This window comes from Mauremys reevesii, linkage group 9, assembly GCF_016161935.1.
Source record: "Mauremys reevesii isolate NIE-2019 linkage group 9, ASM1616193v1, whole genome shotgun sequence".
In the NCBI taxonomy this organism is placed as follows: domain Eukaryota; kingdom Metazoa; phylum Chordata; order Testudines; family Geoemydidae; genus Mauremys; species Mauremys reevesii.
The window spans coordinates 58,865,054-58,887,808 of record NC_052631.1 but is presented as its reverse complement, the minus strand read 5'-3'; the positions used below and the strand labels follow the sequence as shown (position 1 = coordinate 58,887,808).

Genomic DNA, 22,755 nt, shown 5'->3' with positions numbered 1-22,755 from the left:
CACCTGGCATAATGGGGTCCTGATCCTTGAGAAGTTCTAGGCCCCACCGCAATACAAACATTAGTAACAGGAGCCCAGCTGATGAATTAGATATGCTGCTCTTACCCTAGCTAAGCTTGCCTGTGGCTACAAGGGCCATGGTTAAGATACACATAAATATAGAGAGCAGGAGGCTCTACTGAGCCTGTTGAGGCTGGGATGGAGTTGTACAGCACCTAGCACAAAGAAGCCCCCATCAGACTTGCACCCTAGGCACTACAGTAATACACATAAACCACCCCCCACCACTCAAAGCTGCAAACTCCCTTTGGTCCCAAGCTATTACCCTTGGCCAGAGCCTGTAGCTCTACCTCAGCAGTAGCCAACACCAACCCCACCCCCAACTCAGACTATGAGCAGCATGCTAGGATGCTCAGTCACCTCTCCGCCACACAGCTCATTCACAAACTACCCCCAGGGCTAGAAATGAAAACACAGGCAAGTTAGAAATAGAGGCATTTTATTCTAGTTTTTCAGGCTTCAGCAGGTTTTGCCTTTTTTTGTTTTATTAGGGGAAAAAAAGACTAATGTTTATATGCATCTCAGCCCTCATCCCCTGAAAACAAAGGCAAGATCTAGGAAATGGAGTTTGAAAATGTTACATGGCTAAGTGTGAGAGTGCAACTGTGTTACAATCAGTAAACCATCAAAGTGGAGTGCAGCAAGCAGCCCTTATGCTGGAACACTATTTACCTACTCAACTGGGTGTTACTTGGCCTCAGCTGGGTTTACAAAGCTTTAGCACTTCATGACATCTATGGAGGTGCAGCTCAGCTCCTGCTCTCTGGGCAGGAACTCTCCAAAAGCAAATTTTAAGAGAAATCCCACAATAAAAATGCAGCTAAACAGAAGCCCCACACCAGGACACCTGATTCCTGGACTCCAACTATGGTGGCCTTATTACCAGCGTGTGTTAGGTGCCAAGTACTTCAAACTCTGCCTTCAGCAGTGGCTGAGCAGCACTTTCCCCTTGCAAAGGGAGCACAAGCATCCTACATATGAACCATTTCAAATGGAGAGGCTCCCCCTTATACATTCACTGTAACCTTTTATAGTAGGTAAAAATCTCTGGTACTATAAGGAGCTGGTTTTTGACCATTACATTCTCTGATCACCCCCAGAGCAGCCTGCAAAGTGCATACACTGTCAACTACTCCCAAATTTGAAAGGAACTTGATGTGCATGAATGAGAACCAGCCCCATCTATGGCATTCAACATCATTCTCTGACAGACAATTAGAGAGCATCATTTAGTCTATGGCTTTTGCTTCCCTATTTAGGGTTATTTTATTACGTGAAGAGGGTGGGAGGGGAAGTGGTTTCTGGCCAGTGCAGATATCCTAGCCTCCCTTTCCATAGAGCTGTAGGGAACCCCTACAGCGCACACAGCACTAACACCCCTGGCCTCAGATGTTCTGATGCTATTAAAAGATCAGATGGGGGAGTTCATGTGTGGCTGGGGGACTATGGGAGGAAAGAAGTTAAGATGGAAAAAAAGAACTTTATCAGCTAGGAGATTTTTCTAGTGTTGTTTCTGTGCAAGGAGGACAATCCACCCAATGCCTCCAGGGGAGCATACACTTTGTTAAAGGCAAAGAAAACGAAGACATCAGCTACTGTACAGGAAAACCATTTCACTCTATTGGCCACAGTGCTGCCTTGGGAAGCCAGCAGAGAAATCCACAGACTGCAAGAGATGTTTGCTCATGCACTGACTTGCTTTATGTGGCACTGACCTACTTTGGGGAGGGTTTAGCCTGTTAGATTAGGAAAGATCAAGTGCAGATTCATACAATATTTGAAGCCCCCAAAGAGCTCTGCAGCAGATACCATCACTAAGTGGTGAAACTCAAGAACTGGAGCCAGCAGCCAGCTGTCCAAGAGGTGAACACACCCCACCCAGGTACTGGTGATGAAAGGGAGGACCAGTGCCACCATGGTCCACTGCTGCAGCAACTGGGAAGCAGTTAATTTACTGCTGGTTTCACCTGGGGAGATGAAAGGGGATGGGATGGGATGGGATGCAGATCCCACACCAACCAAGAGGTCTCAGCTGTAGCTAACTCTTAACAGCCCCACAGGGTTAGCTACTGCTGAGAGCATTAACAACCCTGCAAGGTTACACCTGCAGGGGATCACACTTGGGGAGAACCTAAGATGGGCTAAGAGCTCCTGTCAGGGTAGGCCCTTTCTCCTGGCAGATTCCAGACTGGGGAAGGTGAAGGCTGCTGAGAGCCAGGCAGAAGTTGCTGGGTTTGTATTTCAGTTGGTGTTAGGTTTTGCTGAGGGGCTCCTGTGTGAAGCCCAGAATCACTGCTCTGACAAATGAGAGCCTGAAGAAGAGCCTGTGGGGCAGAAGCCATTGTGTGCATTGCCATTATTCTATTAGATATGATTCGTTTGGGACACAGATACCCTGGAAGAGGTGGAACTATAGTGTAGCCTGGCCAGAGGGCCACGGCCCCACTGCACCAAACCACTGAAGGCCAGAGGGGGGGGGGGGGGGGAGGGTGCGGCAGAATTGCTGAAATGCCATGTCATGCCACAAGGGGGTGCTCCAGGACAGTGCATCTGCAATAGAACACAGAGCATGTTAGCACCTCAAATCAGCCTCTGAAATAGGGCCAGAGGACCCTGGCTCAGAATTTGGGAAGGCAAAGAAGAGTGGGGTGGCACATCTGCTGGCAGCGACCCAGTGACAGCTGCAGATGGCTGTGCTACAACAGCAGCAATGGCACATTCAGGTGCTCCTCCTCCAACTATGGACAACCAGCAGGCAGCACCATTTGCTACCCAACCAGCGGTGGCTCCAGGCACCAGTGCTCCAAGCGTGTGCCTGGGGCAGCAAGTCCTGGGGGGAGCCCTGCCGGTCTCTGTGAGGGCGGTAGTCAGGCCACCTTTGGCCATTTGCCTGCAAGAGGTCCCCCGTGGATTCGGAGGCAATTCGGGTACGCCGAAGCTGCGGGACTGGTGAACCTCCCGCAGGCAAGCCACCGAATCTGCAGGACCGGGGACCTCCCACAGGCACGCCACCGAAGGCAGCCTGCCTGCCGTGCTTGGGGCGGCAAAAAAACTAGAGCTGCCCCTGCACCCAACGGGCTAGGACTGACTCTAGCAGCATATCAGCTCTGGTTCTGGGGCCAGCCCTCCCCGGGGGGGAAAAATCTCTGCCACAAGTAGTGGCACAACGCTTGCAGGACCTCGTGTCCTGATGGCTGTGCCTTGACCAGCTCAGTGGAAAAGTCATGGACCATGTGGTCCTGCAGTAATTTCTACAGCTCTTGCCCTGAGGGGTCTGAAGTGGGGTAAGATGGTTCTCGCCTGCATCAGTAGGTGACATGAGAGCAGGCCAAAGCCTGGAGTTGCCAACCTGCCAGCACTGTCCTGGAGTTGCCAGGAATTAGAGATTATGTCATGTGATGAAACCTCCAGAAATACATCCAACCAAAATTGGCCACCCTACCAAAGCTTGTTTTGAAGCCAAGAGGGCTACGCCTGAACGATGGGCCAGACTGGGAGTGTCCCAGCAAGGGAGACAGGTGGATGAGGTGTCCCAATTGGGGAGTTGCCAGGAAACTGAGGACGTTTTCTCCAGGGCACTCCAGATCTACCAGCCTTCCGGTCAGTCCCTCAGTTGAACGGAGCTACTCTGGGGGCAGCCAAGGAAGTCAGTGCAGCAAGCCAGGATGCTTTAGGAGGGACTGTCCATTGATGGAGCACAGATACATAAATTATTTCACTGAAGTTTGTGGAGCAGGGTCCTCCCTGGATAAGGTTAAAAGGCTGTCAAACACAGGGCTATCTAAGGGGGAGGAGTAGCAGTAGATGTCCTGGTGGGTTCAGGGTGTGGTCAAATGCTGGGCTGAGGAAATGTGGACCAACACCTGCCAATGCACATTTTGTGTACAGGAAGAAAAGGGGAAGGGGGGTGTCCCACAACCGACTAGAGCTGGAGGTAAGGGGCCAGGGGTGGCATACGCAGGTTGGAGCAGCCAAGACTCTTCCTCAGCACGTGATCCTGGGGAGGGATTGGTGGGAATTTCCCAACCCTGGTACAAAAGATGATGATGTAAAGGAAGGGAACCTGGGAGGCAGTGACCATGAGATGGTTGAGTTCAGGATCCTGATACAAGGAAGAAAGGAGAGCAGTAGAACAGAGACCCTGGACTTCAGAAAAGCAGACTTCGACTCCCTCAGGGAACTGATGGGCAAGGTCCCCTGGGAGAATAACATGACGGGGAAAGGAGTCGAGGAAAGCTGGCTGTATTTTAAAGAAACCTTATTGAGGTTGCAGGAACAAACCATCCCGAGGTGTGGGAAGAAAAGTAAATATGGCAGGCGACCAGCCTGGCTCAACAGTGAAATCCTTGCTCGTCTTAAACACAAAAAAACAGCTTATAAGAAGTGGAAGATTGGACAAATAACCAGGGAGGAGTATAAAAGTATTGCTCAGGCATGCAGGAGTGAAATTAGGAAGGCTAGCCGGAGATGTTAGGAGTAACAACAAGGGTTTCCTTCAGGTATGTTAGCAACAAGAAGAAAGTCAAGGAAAGTGTGGGCCCCTTGCTGAATGAGGGAGGGAACCTAGTGACAGAGGATGTGGAGAAAGCTAGTGTACTCAATGCTTTTTTTTGCCTCTGTCTTCACAGACAAGGTCAGCTCCCAGACAGCTGCACTCTGCAGCACGGTATGGGGAGGAGGTGACCAGCTCTCTTTGGAGAAAGTAGTAGTTCGGGACTATTTAGAAAAGCTGGACGAGCACAAGTCAATGGGGCTGGATGCGCTGCATCCGAGGGTGCTAAAGGAGTTGGCCGATGAGATTGCAGAGCCGTTGGCCATTATCTTTGAAAAATCATGGCGATCGGGGGAGGTCCCAGATGACTGGAAAAAGGCTAATGTAGTGCCCATCTTTAAAAAAGGGAAGAAGGAAGATCCAGGGAACTACAGGCCAGTCAGTCTCACCTCAGTCCCTGGAAAAGTCATGGAACAGGTCCTCAAGGAATCAATTCTGAACCACTTAAAGGAGGGGAAAGTGATCAGGAACAGTCAGCATGGATTCACCAAAGATAAGTCATGCCTGACTAATCTAATTGCCTTCTATGATGAGATAACCGGCTCTGTGGATGAGGGGAAAGCAGTGGATGTGCTATTTCTGGACTTTAGCAAAGCTTTTGATACAGTCTCCCACAGTATTCTTGCCAGCAAGTTAAAGAAGTATGGGCTGGATGAATGGACGGTAAGGTGGATAGAAAACTGGCTAGATGGTCGGGCTCAACGGGTAGTGATCAATGGTTCCATGTCTAGTTGGCAGCCGGTTTCAAGTGGTGTGTCCCTAGGGTGGGTCCTGGGGCTGGTTTTATTCAATATCTTCATTAACGATCTAGAGGATGGTGTGGACTGCACCCTTAGCAAGTTTGCAGATGACACTAAACTGGGAGGAGTGGTTGATACGCTGGAGGGTAGGGATAGGATACAGAGGGACCTAGACAAATTAGAGGATTGGGCCAAAAGAAATATGAGGTTCAACAAGCACAAGTGCAGAGTCCTGCACTTAGGAGGGAAGAATCCCATGCACTGCTACAGACTAGGGACCGAATGGCTGGGCAGCAGTTCTGCAGAAAAGGACCTAGGGGTTATGGTGGATGAAAAGCTGAATATGAGTCAACAGTGTGCCCTTGTTGCCAAGAAGGCTAATGGCATTTTGGGTTGTATAAGTAGGGGCATTTCCAGCAGATCGAGGGACGTGATCATTCCCCTCTACTTAGCACTGGTGAGGCCTCATTTGGAGTACTGTGTCCAGTTTTGGGCCCCACACTACAAGAAGGATGTGGATAAATTGGAGAGAGTCCAGCGGAGGGCAACAAAAATGATTAGGGGGTTGGAGCACATGACTTATGAGAAGAGGCTGAGGGAACTGGGATTGTTTAGCCTGCAGAAGAGAAGAATGAGGGGGGATTTGATAGCTGCTTTCAACTACCTGAAAGGGGGTTCCAAAGAGGATGGATCTAGACTGTTCTCAGTGGTAGAAGATGACAGAACAAGGAGTTATGGTCTCAAGTTGCAGAGGGGGAGGTTTAGGTTGGATATTAGGAAAAACGTTTTCACTAGTAGGGTGGTAAAGAACTGGAATGGGTTACCTAGGGAGGTGGTGGAATCTCCTTCCTTAGAGGTTTTTAAGGTCAGGCTTGACAAAGCCCTGGCTGGGATGATTTAGTTGGGTTTGGTCCTGCTTTGAGCAGGGGGTTGGACTAGATGACCTCCTGAGGTCCCTTCCAACCCTGAGATTCTATGAAGGGAAGGGCTAGGTTGAACGAAGAGCTGCAGCCCAGGACTGCTGAGGCTGGGGAGGACTCAAAGGTGTTAGAAACCCAGCTGGAGACTGCTGAAGGAGGCCAGCCGGCAGCCATGAGTCACCTGCAGATTCTGCCTGGCCAGCTGAAAGCTTGTAAGTGAGAGCAGGTGGAAACAGTTACTGACCGACAAGAAGTGATGGCCCAAGCAGCCAGACAAAGAACCAGCCTTGGCAATGGCAGAGGAAGAACACTGGAAGCAGCAGCAGGTATAGAAGCAGGTTTCCCTCTGGGTTGAGATAAGCACAGGGGAGCGGAGCCCACATGAGAGGCTGAATAGCCCGCAGCAGGGACTCGCACACTGCCTTAAATAAAACAGGGGAAGTGTGGGTGACTACCAACTCTCCAGCTTGCCGGGAGCTAGGTGAAAAGACTGAGGCCGTTACTGCAGAGGCACTGAATGGGACAGGGTTCAAGCATATAGTTGCAATGGCAGAGAACGTGCAAAAGAAGCTGCTGGAATCAAAGCAGGTGCTGTGAAAGGGAGAACTGCTCTGGGTGTTGAAGTCCTTGGAGGGTAGGGACTGTCTGCTCCTGACTATGAACGAGTGTAAGGAGGAGCTGGACCGCCTGTGTGCCCAGGTCCTGCACCTCAGAGGTGCAAACCATCTGTACCATGCTGGACACAGCCTTGAGGGGGTGCATAAACCACACCCCACTATGAAGGGGCCCCACTTTGTTATACCTGCAGGGGGGCCAGGCTGGATGTCAGTGCCGTGGAGGGAGGGAAAACCAGGAGAGGTTGTCTGGAGGCCCTCTCTGCAGGAGCTGAGCAGGATGAGTATGGTGGGAAAGGGCCAGGAGTGGAATTCATGCTTGTGGTGGGCCTTCGAAAGGGGGTAGAACTCCAGGGAGGCAACCCTGGGGGGTGAGGGTCACTGTTGTGTAGGTTCTCCCCGGTGCTCCGCTCTTCTAAGCTGGCTACAAACTCAAGCTGGGGCTGGGCACAAGTTGCTGGGTTTGTATTTTGCTGAGGGGTTCTGGGGGGAAGCTCAGAGTCACTGCTCTGGCAAACGAGTGAGACTGGAGAGAAGGCTGGGGTGAAGACTTGTTCATTGCCGGTATTCTGTCAGACAGGATTTATTGGTGACACCGATACCCCGGAAGAGGAGGAGCAACAGAGCAGCCTGGCCGGAGGGCCACGTCCCCACTGAAGTCCTGATGAGGAGAGAGAGGCGGAGTCACCAAAACACTACGCCAGGCCACAAGGGGCACTCCAGGAGGGTGAGTCGACAACAGGCCTGATTGGCAGGAATACAGCACATCAAAGCCTGTCTGAACATGGTGTGAGATGGGGCTGGAGAGCCAGCCAAAAGTGCCGAGAGTCAGCGTTCTCTTTCACGGCTCCCAGCAGATGGGGAGAGTGGTTCAGGGTCTCGATACACCCTCCTTCCAAAGTGACTGTCTGGTTTCTAAAAGCTTCACATCTCTGGGGGGCAGAGGAGCCAGGGGGTCCAGACACAGGTGCCAACTTTTTTTCTTTGCCAGTGGGTGCTTGCACCCCCGACCTGAATCCACCCCTGCTCCCAAGTCCCCGCCCAAACTCCACCCCTCCGTGCCCCTATTGGAGCCCTCTCCAAATCCCCTCCTTCCCAGGCTTGCCGTGCAAAACAGCTGTTTCATGGCGCAAGTGCTGGGAGAGAGGGGGGAGAAGCAGGACGCGGCAGCGTGCTCAGGGGAGGAGGCGGAGGCGAGCTGGGGCGGGATGGGGAGCTGCTGGTGGGTGCAGAGCATCGACCAATTTTTCCCTGTGGGTGCTCCAGCCCCAGAGCACCCATGGAGTCGGAGCCTATGGGTCCAGACTGCACTGTGGGAAGAAGCCCATGGGACTAACGGGCAGGGCACAGGGATTAGGTTTGTGTTGCTCAGCGAGTTAATGCCAGCAGGGTCTGCTCTGGGCCCAAGCTCCTACGACAACAGGGTAGGCTACTGTTCACTTTATAAAACCCTCCTTCAAAATTCAACATACATTTGGGGCTAGAGCAGCAAGAGCCTGTTCCCTCCATTGTGTGTTGGGTTTTGAAACCGGTGAGGTGAGACCAGCCTGAGCACCATAGCGTGCATCTGCAGAGCCGTCCCCCATTCACCACCTCACTGAGTGAAACCCACCCCAAGCTCGGACTTGTAACACACATACAGACACCCCAGAGCCAAGCAGGGATCAAACCCTGGGACCCTCAGCACAGGCCTCTCACATGTGAACCAGGTCCTGGGTTCAGTGCCAGGGAAGAGCTGGGATGTCTGTATGCAAACACAGCCATGGTTTAATCACACAAACATGCTCTCCTGAAACATCACTTGGCATCAGCAGAGACACACTCCCTGTGCTGAGAACAGCTATTGCAGCAGAGTTTTTTCCCCCCAGGGTGAAGCTAGGAAATGGTAGGTTCCACCGCTGAATTCAACAAGTTGTCATGGCATGGAGACAGTCTACCAGCAAGCTAGCTTAACGCCTGCCTTTGACTCCTAAAAGGTAACCCAAAGCAGTTTGTAAACTCCAGCTGCAAGCCCAAATGGGTCTATTGCATGGTGCAGCCACTGCTGGGGAGGAACTCCTCCACATATGTTGCCACTGCTCTGGAGAGGTAGGTCATGGTGCCAAACCTGCCACTAGGGGCGCTGTCGTATAGCAGGGTACAGATGCCTGTGGCAGGATCTTTCTCCAGCATACTGTCATCTGCGCCAAGTGCTTTCTGTGTGGGTGAGGAGTGGGGAAAAGAAGAGAAGGGAGTTATCAGCCACCTGTGCACCCCCAAGTGCCACATCACTTCCACCCCACACTCTCAGCCTGAGCCAATCCTGCCTACACTCCAGCAGCAGGCACCCCCAGCATCCCCATTTCCACTGTCCAAACCCTGCCACCACGGCCTCCTCTCCACCCTCATCACCTTCGCTAGAAATATGCCCTGGAGGTGACACGTAAAATTGCTTTTAACCATCAGGGCTTGGGTCTCAAGTGGACAATCAGTAGAAGCCTGTGACTGCACTGCTGCTGCAAGTTCTCTGTGCCAGGACCCACACGTGCTAAGGAATGTACGACATGCACGCTTGCCACCACAGCCCTGCACAGACCAAGGCCTGGTTCATCTCACTCATTCCCTCCGGCAGAGGGCAGGTTCTGTACCTGTTCTTGACAGAATAAGTCATTTGCTATGTGCACAATCTTTTCCACTGCAATGATGCCCCCAATGCTGTGTATTTCCACATCTGCCAGCATGGTCAGGACAAGGATGGCTTCTACCAGGAGCTGCCTGTATTCTGGCTGTGGGACACGGTTCAAGACTGACTCCACATGGACTGAAAACTTGATCTCCCCAGGAGTCATCTGTGAGAACCAAAAGCCTATTAATACACATGCAGGTGTCTCCCAGGTTCCAGTGAACCCCACAACCCTCACAGCGCACGCCCAGCCCAGCACCTGCAATCTAGCGCTTTGTAGCATTTCATAGCAGGCAGCAAATCGCTCAGTATCCTTAGCCCCGTTGTGTAAGTGGATGAACAGAAGCACAGAGAGGGAAAGTGCCTTGCCCAGGGTTCCCCAGCAAGTCAGTGGGATGGAACCTAGGAGCCTGGATTCTGAGTACCTCCCTCTATAAGGGACGTGCCGGTGCAGGGGTGACATACTGACAGAGCAACTGGCTGACTGAGGCTGGTGGGACCCCTGAGTTCAGGAGCACTGAAGATCGTGCTTCACAGAGTACTCCTGGGGGAATTCGATGCTACTGCGTGCATGCCATGATAATGAGCCATGCATATTTTTAATTTTTTGCACAGAAGAAAAGCTTCTGCTGAAATGTTGCTGCAGTTCTGCCTTTTGCCCACCAGAGGACACTGTGGCAATAGAACAAAGCAGCAGCTCCCAACCAGCGAGGAAAAGAGAGAGCCTTCAGTACCTGTCAGGCCAGGTCAGGAGACAGGGGCTATGGGGAGACAGACACCGTGGGGGAGGGGCAGACGGGCTCTTAAGGGTGGTGGACAGACTGAGGTAGGGCTGAATGGGAGTGGAGGCACAGGGCTACAGGGGGGAGGAGGGTGCAGGGCCACATGGTGATGAGAGAGAGAGGGTGCAGAGCTACATAGGGACAGGGAGTGGCTGAGTGGGGTCACAAAGACAAATGGTGACAGGTGGAGGGGGCACAGAGACACATGGGCACATAGGGACAGGCAATGGCTGGGTGGGGGCATAGAGACACATGGGGACAGGAGAGGGGTGCAGGGCCACATGGGGCCAGGGGAGGGCATAAAGACACATGGGGATGGGGGAGGGTGTGCAGGGCCATATGAGGATGGAGGGGGAGTAGGTGTCTGATTGGGGGTGGAGGGACACTTAGACAAAGGGTGCAAGGATAGATAGGGGTACAGGAACACATGGGGATGGGGCAGATGTGCCTGACTGAATGGGAGCGGCTAGGGGTCAGCCAGGGTCTGCATGGGGGGGAAGCTCCCTAACAATCCCTCCCCGCCCCCCATACTTTTGTTCCATACTTTTCCCACCCATACCCTAGTTCACACCCAGGCTCCTTCCCAGCAATTTACTTCCCTCTCCCGGACCCCCACAGGCCTTTGCACTGCTTCTGAGGGGTGTGGGAAATACGGTTCTGTATTGTAATTTAAATGCATTATTACTCAGAATTCTGTATTAAGATTCCTTACTAGCCATATATTTGTCAAAATATTCAGGAATTTTTTTTTCTTATCTATATTGTTAGACATACTTGCTCACAGGTATTTCAAAATAAATGACCAAAAATAATGGAAACTGGTGTGATTATATTGTGTTATTTTGACAAATAAAATATGCAGAATTGTGCAGAATTTTAAAATATTGTGCACAGAATTTTTAATTTTTTGGCCCAGAATTCCCCCAGAAGTAACAGAGCAGCCAGCCGCAATGTGGGAGAAGCAGCCACCATCACAAACTGGTCTAGCTCATGACATGGCAAAGCCACTCAACGCTGTGCTCCGTGCCTGAGAGCAGGCGCTTGACCAGTCCAGAGGCTCAGAACTGTTGGGAGTTGCTGGGCCTTCTCTCACCCACGTGGGGAAACCAGCGGTCAAGACCCTGCTGCTCCACAGTCAAGAGGGGGAGGAAGCAGCGAGATACTGTTCCCCCTCCTGATTGGTGAGAGTCAGACAAGTGGGTGGGGGATCGTTTAGAGCCCCAGTGAGGGGATGGCAGGGGAAAAGGGAGAAGGGCTGATATTCTGGGAGAGCCAGGCCCTGTTTAGTCCTCCCTGGAGATGAAAGGAGATGGGCAGGGAGGGAGAAGAAGAGGTGCATTATGCAAATACTTGCAGGGTGGGGAGGTAGCAACACCTACATTAGAGGTACCTGACGCTTCTCATTCTAACCCTTCTCAATTGCTTTGCAAACTGACAAAATTCTCCAGAATGCCCTTTCCACGTGCGTTCTCTGCCTGAGCCGGATTTATTTTGGGGGTTGGGAGGAAGAGGACGACAATGGAGTTAGAACAAAGACAGTCTGGCTGTTTGAGAATAAGGCTGGGGAAAGGTCAGCTGTGTTAGCAGTAAAATAATAATTCTAATGCTTGTGGTATGGGCAGCCTTAATTCTGGCACATCCTAACCTGAGTGCCTGAATTTGCAACCTTAACACTTTTGACATTATTTCTCACACACACTTTCCCATGGATCTACCCTCATAAGATCAGTTTATACCCCCGTCCCCAAAGCTCTTACCTCTTTGGTTGTTGAGGCTGGAAGGACAAAGCCCTCCACAGAGAGGCCATGGCACTGCAGAATAAGACCAAGGATTAGAGGTTGCAGCCCAGACAGGGCCCTGTTCACTATCCTGGATCCACCCCCCAGTGGAGTGTTTAAAACCCAGCAAACCAATAACTGCATTTTCCATTCACCACGCAGAGCACGCGGCCTTGAGAAATGCAGTTAACACCCAGATGTGGTGGACACATGGTAAAGTTCAGGATTTTTCTACATGGTAAGGGGACTTGAAACAACAATTGCAGTTGTAACTCACCCTCTAGCTATTTCAACAGAAGTCTGGGCAGGGGCACACACTGCAGTACAAGTGCCTTCATATCAGTTTGGTTAAACTGGATAAGTTCTCTCAAGAGACAGGCTTTTTACTGAAGGATAAAGCCCTTTTACTGAAAGCGAATGTCCAGACCCAGACGTCCAGCATGATGACGAAGGGGTGGATTGCAACAGTCTCTTTGCTTCCATTTACCACATAGACAAGCCCCAAAGTTTAGTGCCATATGTCTCACATCCGTGCCCTGCTGTATGACCGCACTTCTAGTTGGCAGGTTTGGTACCATGACCTACCACTCCAGACTGGCAGCTATGTCTGTGCAGGAATTCCTCCCCAGCACCGCCTGCACCAGGCAGTAAACCCATCTGGGCTTCTAGCTGCAGTTTACAAACAGCATAGGGGCAAATCTGGGCTGTCCTGGCTAATGCAGGGGGTCACGTGCCCCTGCAGCCCCTGAACAAGAGAGTCACAAACTGCCTCCCTCTGCCAACACAGGGATGAAATGGACCCTTTACATCTATGCAGCCCTGGAAACAGGATTTAGCTGCAAAGCCAGCCAACAGGGCAGGGCTCCCAGCTGTAATAAAAAGCACCTTACTTTATGGGGCCCAAACCTGGGCTTTTGTCATAGCGTTCCCAAGCAAACCCTGGGAACCGGTACGGCTGGCAGCTATTGGAATAGGCCCTCAAAGGCAGGGATAGGGTAGTTGCTCAGCTGGCTAGAACGCACAACGATGAGGTGTGCGTGCTGCTGATGGATCATCCCCATGACGTGAAAACACTGGCCCGGGGGATCCAGGTGCATGGATATGTGCTCACACATACATGCATGCACACATGGAAGAGACAGCTGAACAACGGCAACATGAGACCAGCTTACCTTCTGCAGGATTTGCCAGACCTTCTGGTAGAAGCCCACCGGGACCCTGTTGAGTGCTCCGTCCAGCCGCCTTCTCCGCTGCCACTGGCCATGGCGGCCATCTCTGGAGACCTGATCTTCCAACATGCTAGCGAAGGATCCGCCAGCAGGCAAGATGGAGCGTCCAGAACTCTGAGAACAAAACAGAGTTACAGTAAAGGCAACAGGACCAGGATGAAGCACTAGAGAGCGCACTCCCCTAGCTTGTGGAGCTCTAACTGCAGAGAAGCACTTGGCCTCTGTTCCCCCTGGGCTGTGATCTCAGCAGCTCTCAAGCTACACAAGAAGGATCAGGCCGGGCTAGTACTTGAAGGGGAGACCAAGGAACACAATTCAGAAGCGGACACTCTCCCAACCAGCATTAACCAATGTCCTAATATGGGCTAGGATACACAGAATGCTGTCTGATGAGACAAAGCCACTTGTGGCCACTAGAGATTCCCTGGCAATCTCTGCCCAAGTCAGGACATTAGTCCAGTGCCCTGGGGGACAATCCAGAGAGGGTTATTACATTCCACCTTTCTAGAGCCACAGAGTTGCATCTGGAGATGGAATTCTCCATTTCCACAGCTGGCCTTGCAGTTTGCAGGGTATCAAGCACCACCTTGCCTTTTGGTTCCACCATCAAGCCTGGGCTGGGGAGACTGAGCAGACAGCACTATTTCCTCCTGGCCTGTTTCCTCAGGAGAGCTACATTAGGCCCAAGTGTCAGAGCCTGCCTTGAAAGAGTCTTCCCAAGTGTCTGTGTCCCTAGCTTGTGCTTAATGCGTCCTGTCCTAAATGGTTGTGTAGCTTTCCTAGCCACTGCTAACGGGCTACTGTATTCCACTCCACAGGTGGCTGCATTCCACCCCAGGGTGAAGAGAGCCCTGCCTCTAGCTAGCAAAATGCTCTGGGACCTGCGAGGACAAACACACTGCATGTGTAAACATAAGATGCACATTACCAGAGGAGATCCTGAATCCATCTCCAGAGAGTGGAAGCCACAGGACTAGAGAGGAGAGAGAGACAGTCAAAGCCTGATGGGATGGAGCAGGCAGCAGAAGCATTAGCAGAAGCCTGGGCAAAGCTTGGTGTCATTCATTCAGTGTCTATCCCAGGTGATTGAGGCTAGCCAGAGACTTTAGAGCCAGTTTAGGAAGTTGCACCACAGAGTTTCACATTAAACCAAAGCTGGAAGAGGGCATACCAGGGCAGGATTAAAGAGCCAGGTTGGTGCCTGGAGATGCTAGTTAAACAGTTTAGTGTTTACAAGGTGACACACTGCACAGTGTGAGATCCAAGCAGCTGGGCTCCCCTTCCAGAATTACTGTGCCAGACTGTGGCTTTAGGACACAGTAGCTACAGGCTGGGCACTGTCAGCCCCTCAGTCTGGTTAGAATCCAGCAGGGAGGGGGTGGCCCTGGAGGTTTAGATCTACTCAGGCACAGAAGCTTACAGTACCCCAACTAGAGGCCATTTAAGGTGTGGCCTGGAGAGAGCCAGTGAGCTCATCACATCAGCACTGCAGTAGTAGCTAGCTAGTTCCAGACTGTCAGCCTGGGAGTGCGCAGGAGGCGGCAGTAGATTCAGAGGGAGCCATGTTCCCTACTGCTCTATCAGGCAGCTGGGAAGGGAGAGCAGAAGTTGACTTAGCTGGTGGGGTTATTTGACCATTTTTGGCACTAGACAGGAGTCCTGCAGTGTGATTAGGGGCAGCAATACAGCTGTGTATTCCACAGTGCAAGGCAGAATCTGGCTGGTGGGCACAGCGTAGTTAGCTACAGGACATGCTGTCTGCTTAGCTTCACCGCAGGCTCCTGACCCAGTGTGTTCTAGTAGGTCAAACATCCGTGGTTATGTGGACAGGCCCAGTCTGTCCTACAGCATGGAACGAAGCACCATCATTTGGGTTCTGTTCTGTGTCTCCCCACCCCTTCTCCCACTGTGGGCCAGGCCTACATTGCTAAGACAGCTGGGTAAGACTAGTGGGCTTCTCTGGCACAAAGCTTTTCCCCTGGAAGGTCCTGGGAAGAGCTTTGAGAAGAAAAGAGGGTCAGAGGCCTGCTGAGTGTTCCTCAGTGTTGAGCCTCCAGAATTGCATACTATGGTACATCCAATGTTCCTATTCCTCTCCCAGCCCCACCAGAACTTGAGCACACTGACCTCTGGCCAGAGAACCACAGGAGTTCCCAGACTGGGTTCCAGAATGGCAATGCTATTAGTCTGGGTTAGAGAGACCCAACACTGGATCCCATCTGTTCTTTACAGCTTCCCAGGCAACAAGTCACCGCCAGTCGAGAGCTCAGGGAACACAAGACACTCTTACTCACAGCACTGAACTGTTGTTTGCTGGTTAGACCTTTCAAGTGACCGAATTGTAGCTCACGGTACCTCCAGGCAGAGAGCTGAGCCCCAAACCCTAAGCTGTCAGAGGGGAAGCCAGCTTGCTTGCTACGGCTTGAAACAAGCCCGTTAGCTCATGCATGCTCAGAAGCTTTCTGGGTGCGCAAGGTTGCTGAGTAAGATAAGGCTTAAAGGGAACACTGGTGGTTTCACCTTACTCTCCCTCAGAGACTGCCTACGTTTATCCAGTTGCTGAAAGATAAAAAGGAGATCACGATACAGATATGATTGGGGCAGCAATACAGCTGTGCTGCATTCCACAGCCCAAGGAAGAGTCTGGCTTGTGACCACAGTGCAGTTACATCTAGGACCACATAATTTACATCTCCATTCCCTTTCACCCCCTTCACTCCGAGGCCTGCATTTTTGTCTAAGGTACTTCTATGGCCCTACTCAGAACGTCTCCATTGCTAACCACAGGGTAGGGCTATATCCCCATTGTACACGTGGGGAACTGAGCAATTTGCTCTGGCAGAGCAGGGAATGGAATCTGGGTGTCCTATGGCTCAGTGCCCTAACCACTGGGCCATCCTTCCTCTTACGAGCCCAGCTTCACTGCCAGTCCTCATGGCTTTTCCACTTACACTCAGAACAGATTGTTGCATCAGAACAATCTGCATGTTTACTTGTTTGATTTCTCTTAATCTAAGGCAGGGGTTCTCAAACTGGGGGTCAGGACCCCTCAGGGGGTCATGAGGTTATTACATGGGGGTCGCAAGCTGTCAGCCTCCACCCCAAACCCTGCTTTGCCTCCAGCATTTATAATGGTGTTAAATATATACAAAAGTGTTTTTAATGTATAAGGGGGGAAGAAGGAGTGTCGCACTAAGAGGCTTGCTAGGTGAAAGGGGTCACCAGTACAAAAGTCTGAGAACCCCTGATCTAAGGGTCTATCTACATGTGAAAGGCCATCCAGGGGTTTGCATTGACAAGCTTATTTCTGTTTAATTTAAGTCTGTTCCCAGCCAGCTTAAGCTAAACTGAAATCCACAAGTGGGTGTGTGGATGTGCACACCAGTGCACTTAACATTGGTCCAGATTCACACCTCGGGCTAATCTGGCTTTCCACACAAACAAGTCCTACAGAGTCACCAGGGGAGCACATGTTGGGTGCCATCCCTCACCCTTTGTGGCAACCAGCTCACAGCAGACTGCCAGGCTACTGAGTTCAGAGTACACAGAAGACAGACACACCACAGGTTTCACAGTGAAATATACCCTGGGACACAGGATTCCTAGTTTTCTTTATACCTTAGATGCAATGCTGGAGCCAAGGACCCAGGGAGAGGCAGGGTTAAAGAGTAGCCCCGGAAATGTCTGTTCAGTGACTGTTACTGCCATCTCAAGGGTCTCCTAAGCCTGGCTCAGCAGCCCACTAGCAAGTATGCATGGGGAAGGTACAGGAGCGGGCCCGCAGAGTCAGGTGGATGAGAAGAAACCTTGGGTAGTTCTCATCCCGTCCAGCAGAGGGCAGTGGGGTGCACACATGCCTTGCTACTTTACAGCTTCTCCACCTATGGAAGAGGTGGACAAACTATGGCCTACAGGATCCTCCTGCCCAGCCCCTGAGCTCCTGCCCCAGGAGGCAAGCCCCCGGCCCCTCCCCTGCTGTTCCCCCTCCCCCACAGCCTCAGCTCACCCTGCCGCTGGCGCAGTGCTCTGGGTGGTGGGGCTGCAAGTTCCTGGGGCAGCGCAGCTGCAAAGCCAGGGCCTGACCCGGTGCTCTGTGCTGTGTAGTGGTGTGGCTGTCTCCAGCCGGGCGGCATGGCTGCCTGTCCTGGTGCTCTGGGCAACACAGCTGTAGTGCTGCCAGTCACCGGTGCTACAGGCAGCACGGTAAGGGGGCAGGTATAGCTCAGTGGTTTGAGCATTGGCCTGCTAAACCCAGGTTTGTGAGTTTAATCCTTGAGGGGGCCATTTAGGGAACTGGGGTAAGAATCTGTCTGGGGATTGGTCCTACTTTGAGCAGGGGGGGTTGGACTAGATGACCTCCTGAGGTCCCTTCCAACCCTGATATTCTATGATAGAGGGCAGGGGAGTTTGGGGTGGGGGTGTGGATAGGGGTCAGGGCAGTAAGAAGGCAGGGAACGGGGGGTTGAATGGGGGCAGGAGTCCCGGGGGGCAGTCAGGAATGAGAGAAGGAGTTGGATGGGGTGGCAGTCAGGGGTTCCAGGGGCTTTCAGGGAACGGGGTGGATGGGGCAGGAGCCCAGCGGGGGCGAGAAGCAGGAGGGGGTTAGATAGGGGCGGGGGCCGTGCCATGCCTGACTGTTTGGGGAGGCACAGCCAGCCCTCCATACAATTTTGGAAACCCAATGCGGCCCTCAGTCCAAAAGGTTTGCCTGCCCCTGACCTATGGCCTTCTGAAACACAAGCAAAATCAATATACCAACAAAATGCCCACAGCCCATCCCACAGGTATCCCCAATCAGTGTCCTCCAGCAGGCTCACACATAGCCCAACCCCCACCCCATCAACATCCCAGCCTCTCCCCAAACTCACCCCTCCACCCACCAACACACACCTGTTTGATCTCACTCTTTAGCTTCACTATCCCAGCTCGCTCTGTTTTAGTCGCTCCGACAGCGCCAACCTCGCGGATGGAAATAGCAGGGGTTAGGGCTGAATCAACAGAACGCACTGCAAGAGAGGAGGGGGTCAGAATTCACTGCCAGGGCTCCGAGGACACAGACTCAGCAACAGTCAGGGCACCTCATGCTCCCAAGGCCCTTCTTATAGCACCTCCAGTGAGAGGACCTGAGGTGCCCCTGCTTTAACCTTCTTAGAAGCTCCTAACTACAGAAACTACTGCCACAGAAGGAGGAGTTTCTTTTATCACCAGTGGCTGTCCTGTCATCCCTGACTGATGCCCGCGCCATGCACTGGTAGGGCCTGTTTCACCACCAGAGGAGGGGGAGTTATTTTAATAATGAATTTTGGACTGGGCTCATACACACACGCCTGTGTGTGTTCAGGCAGCCTGAACTGCAATGGACCATGAGGATGAACGACCAGCGTCCCTCAGGATGCCAACAGCCACGGCACTGGTGTGTGAAGGATATGGCAGCCCAGAGTAAGTAATGGCAAGATGCAGTGCCTGAGACATCAGAGAAATGGACACCTTTGAGTTGCTGGAAATGAGACTAAGGCCAGACCAGAGGGTGGTTATGGTGCAGTTTCATCTCTAACCATTTTAGAGGCAGCCACTTCAAGATTTCAGCTTAATCAGACAGACAGAGACTCACCGCTCTTCTCCACTCCGAACTCCTTGCCAGAGAGGATGTGGTGTAGAAGACTCTTCATATCTGAAGGACTGAGGTTCATCAAGCTCTCGGTGGCTTCTTCAGCTAGAGATCCGAGATTAATTGCAAGGGAGACTGCCAACAAGGTCACCTCCTTCCCCTCCCAGGTTACAATCTACTGTATAACCCAGTAATGTGATTATACCAGTGATTCTCAACCAGAGCCCACGGCCTTTAGCACACAGCTAAGCTGGGCCGCAGCTTAGTACTAATTGGGCCATGGGCTCAGGTTGAGAACCACCGGTAGAACCACATTACTCAGACACAAGGTGCCCACATACATGGGCCCATGGAGATTCCCCTAGATACTCCAGAGGTCTTGCAGTGAAAGCTTGAGGGACAGTTTCTTATCACAGCCCTTTCCTACCCAGGGAAGGTTTGGCTGGTGTGAGACACTGGGCTGGACACACCACCCTCCTTGTTCATGTCAGAAAAAAGGCAGCCACTCTGCTATTCGGCCAGTTGTGAGGCAACATGCAACAAAGCCTGGGCGTTCCATATACCACGGGCCCCCCAGTCAGCCAGTTGCAGGCTAGGAGTTAAGAGGGATGCTCCCACCCTTTGTCTGTCTTGACTATTTGGACACCGGACTCAGGCTGGGTACCTGAGCAGTGCAGGGAGTGTGCCAACTCCGTTGCCATCACCTGGATGATGAGCCCAATGCGAAGGCGGAACATCTCAGCGAAGAGGGCGGGCTGGGTACGCATGTACATGGCCAGGTAGACCATGATTTCCTGAACGGGAAAAGCAAGGAGACAGGTCACAAGGCAGCCGCCCAGTGGGACAGGCGCATCCTCTGGCCTGTGAGGGCATGGACAGGCTGCCTGAAAACTGGCTGGACTCAGCCCTGTCACCTGAGTCAGGATTGAGATGCTCATGTTCTTCTCACTGGCTTCGTCAATCAGGCGGGTGAGCTCCTCATACGGGACAGGGCTGAGGAGACAATGGGAATAAAGGGGAGATCCCAGTACACACAGACGCAGGGCAGGCATGATCTACAGCCCCTCAATGCAGGGCTAATGCCCCTTCGCCTGACTTTAGACAGCCCCCACATATTGCCCCACCTGCTTTGAGGTCACTATGTACAGCACAATGTGCACAACTAGCGAGGCTCAGGGGAGAGGGAGCTCATACAGATCCAGCCTGGCCTCTTTCCTATGGGCAGGCAGAGGCGGAGCCTCAGAGGTGGATGGAGCCTGGCAGTGCTCAACTTCTGTTATGCTCCCCCTCCCCACCCCTGCAAAGTTGACCCCGGATCAGGCTGACTAATGCAATGGTTTCGGCCCCCTTGGTACACTGAGGCAAAAGGCACTGAACTCACGCAGAGATCGTCTTCTCCCGAGGCTCTGGAGGCAGCCCCACTGTCAAGTGCTTCTGATGAGACAAGAGGTCAGTGCAGGCCTAGACAGAGAGATCACCACCACACACTTGGTTGTGGATACTTAACAGCCACAGACCCACAGCGGCCTTACAAGTGCGCTCCCTCCCTCCCAGCGAGAGCTTCACGCACACCTCTAAGACACACAGTGTGGCTTTTGGACTATTTTCTGAAGTTCCATCTTCACTGCAGGGATTGTACTGGGCTCAGCTTGGTGTGAGATCCCCTGCCCCTGCCTCCAGACCAGGATTTTCTGTACATTCTGCAAATCCAAATCACTATGGGCCAGGCTTTAAGCAGGGCCCAGTGCTCCCCATTCCAGCTGTCAGAGCCATGGACATTCAGGCCACATACTTCTAAGTGATCACATAAATCAGTACGCCCCTGTGGCGTCTCAAAAATTTAAGTGACCTTCGTACTTTCCATGAAGTGGGAAAACACAAGAAAGAGTCTGGCATTTCAGTGGCCACCTCTCAGATGGAAAGGTCTCTTACAAGTAAGTTGTTTCTCAGAGGTAGTTGTGAAGTTAGGCATTGATTTGTCCATTTGCTGCCTCGTCCCACCAGCCAAGCCAGGGATCAGAGCAAGGCCCCTGGGCCCAGTCCTCACCTCATCGAGAGCTTCCACCTTCTTTTTCAAGATCCCAGAGATGTAGCGGATCAGGGCCCACTGTCGGGTAGCCCCCACGTTGACATATAGCTCAGTGAGGAGGTCCTTGACTGTAGCACCAGGTTGGCCATCAATCTCCGTGTCCCAGTCAAGCCCCCTGTGTTCAAGGAGATGCCAGGTCACAGCAAAGGCTATGTGAGCAGGATTATTTACCCAGCCCCCACAAACTCTACAGCAGCACCATTACAGAGTAACATATGACTGTTCAGAACGAACACTATGATAACATTCCAGCTCCGAACTATTTACTCCGAGCTAGTAAATAGTATGCTCAGCAATGCACAGGGCTGAGGCAATGCAATGGAGCTATCTGTTTGGAAGCACCAGCTCTTGAGAACTGTACCCAACTAATCCTTTTAGAGACAGCAAATTCTGAATCTCTTATTACATGTGCAGTACCCAGCAAAACAAGGCCCAGATCTCATTAGAAGTGCTAACACAAAAGCACTGGACCAGGTGACCTAGGGAGGTTGTGGGACCCCTGTCATTGGAGGTTTCTAAGAACAGGTTTGACAAACCCCTTCAGGGATGGTCTAGGTTTGTGGTCCTGCCTCAGTGCAGGGGGCTGGACTAGATGACCTCTCAAGGTCCCTGTCAGCCCTACATTGCTATGATAATTTATCAAAGTGGCTAAGAGGCGAATCCACGCTAAGGGCATTTTTTCAGACACTCGCACCAGCCTCCCATCTGGCAAACATTTCCCAACCTAGTTATAAAGGCTGAAACACAGGGAGCTAGCCATCTCGCCTCTCCTGAGTGGGCTTCTCATTGGGGGTGGTAATGCCATGATCAGGAAGATAAAGCCAGGGGCAAAGCAATATAAAGGGCTTCCTGGGTAATGCAGGCTGGGGGCTCCTACTTGATGGTGTGGAGCATGTAAAGAAGGTCAGCCTGCTCCTGTAGGGTGGGGCACTCTCGCAGCTGATCCACCAGGGCCTTGCAGTCCACATTTCCAGCCTTGTCTTGAGGGAGGTTTACCATGGTGTGGAGCGAGGGAATCTGGAGGAGGAGAGGTCACTTAGGTTCCATGTTAGAGCTCTAGCTGGTGTCCCAACCCCTGCTCTAGAATCCCAGAGCACCCCACTTAGAGCAGATGATTTGGCCCTTGGCTCTGCTCTTCCCTGGTTAATGCTGTCTCCTAAAGCTGGCCAGAGCCATGGCACCAGCTAACGTCTTGGCCATCTCCACTAAGCGGGACCCACCCTGCTGCTAGGGGCTGGGACAGCATTCTGCTTGCAAGGACCCCAGCTCGGGGCTGGCTTATGAGCCAGGATGCTCTGCTAATAACTCCCCACTCAACCTATCCTCCTCTCTATTGTGGGCAGATTCCTGCCCCACACCCGTTCCTTGCAGATTCACCTCCCCCTCCCCCTCATGTTACATGCCAGAGCAGCAGCACTTCCCTTCTTCCCCAGCAGACTCTGCTCTGCCAAGGCCAGGGCTTCTACCTGCTTGCTTGTCTGCTACAGTTTGCTCCCCTCCTGGCTCTTGAGTTTCCTGCAGCCAGTGGGTCACAGGGCTGTGGACAGCAGCTGGATAACAGAACTATCCATGTCTCTAGCTGTTCCCAGGTGACACCCAGATCACTTCCCCCCCATGGATTCTGCTGCTCCACCCAAGGGCAGCAGTCTGTGTATGTCCTACCTGGCACACTGGATACTGTTAGGAGCCAGGCAGCTGATTCTCAAGCCAGAATGTGTTCA

At 52.3% G+C, this 22,755-nt stretch overlaps 1 protein-coding gene and 1 long non-coding RNA gene across 6 annotated transcripts in view; one reads left to right on the top strand and one right to left on the bottom strand.

Annotated features, from left to right (window-relative positions):
- Positions 1-2,163: 2,163 nt before the first annotated feature.
- Positions 2,164-9,520, top strand: LOC120371519. Its single transcript, XR_005584419.1, has 4 exons — positions 2,164-2,292; positions 7,467-7,613; positions 8,755-8,862; positions 9,332-9,520. It is a non-coding gene; the product is annotated as an uncharacterized LOC120371519 (long non-coding RNA).
- PHKA1 (phosphorylase kinase regulatory subunit alpha 1) overlaps positions 7,612-22,755 on the bottom strand; it is a 77,960-nt gene continuing 62,816 nt past the window's right edge. For 2 of the 5 annotated variants that reach the window (XM_039487312.1, XM_039487315.1), the window contains 13 exons: positions 21,912-22,051; positions 20,993-21,149; positions 20,327-20,406; positions 19,860-19,938; positions 19,610-19,739; positions 18,949-19,050; positions 18,228-18,343; positions 15,858-15,896; positions 14,266-14,310; positions 13,281-13,451; positions 12,088-12,141; positions 9,514-9,714; positions 7,612-9,082 (listed from right to left, as the gene is read on the bottom strand). In XM_039487312.1, coding sequence (XP_039343246.1) covers positions 8,909-9,082; positions 9,514-9,714; positions 12,088-12,141; positions 13,281-13,451; positions 14,266-14,310; positions 15,858-15,896; positions 18,228-18,343; positions 18,949-19,050; positions 19,610-19,739; positions 19,860-19,938; positions 20,327-20,406; positions 20,993-21,149; positions 21,912-22,051 — 1,488 coding nt within the window. In that variant the 3' untranslated portion in view covers positions 7,612-8,908. The remainder of the gene's footprint in view (positions 9,083-9,513; positions 9,715-12,087; positions 12,142-13,280; positions 13,452-14,265; positions 14,311-15,857; positions 15,897-18,227; positions 18,344-18,948; positions 19,051-19,609; positions 19,740-19,859; positions 19,939-20,326; positions 20,407-20,992; positions 21,150-21,911; positions 22,052-22,755) is intronic. The other 3 variants (XM_039487314.1, XM_039487316.1, XM_039487313.1) reach the window with 2 other exon arrangements.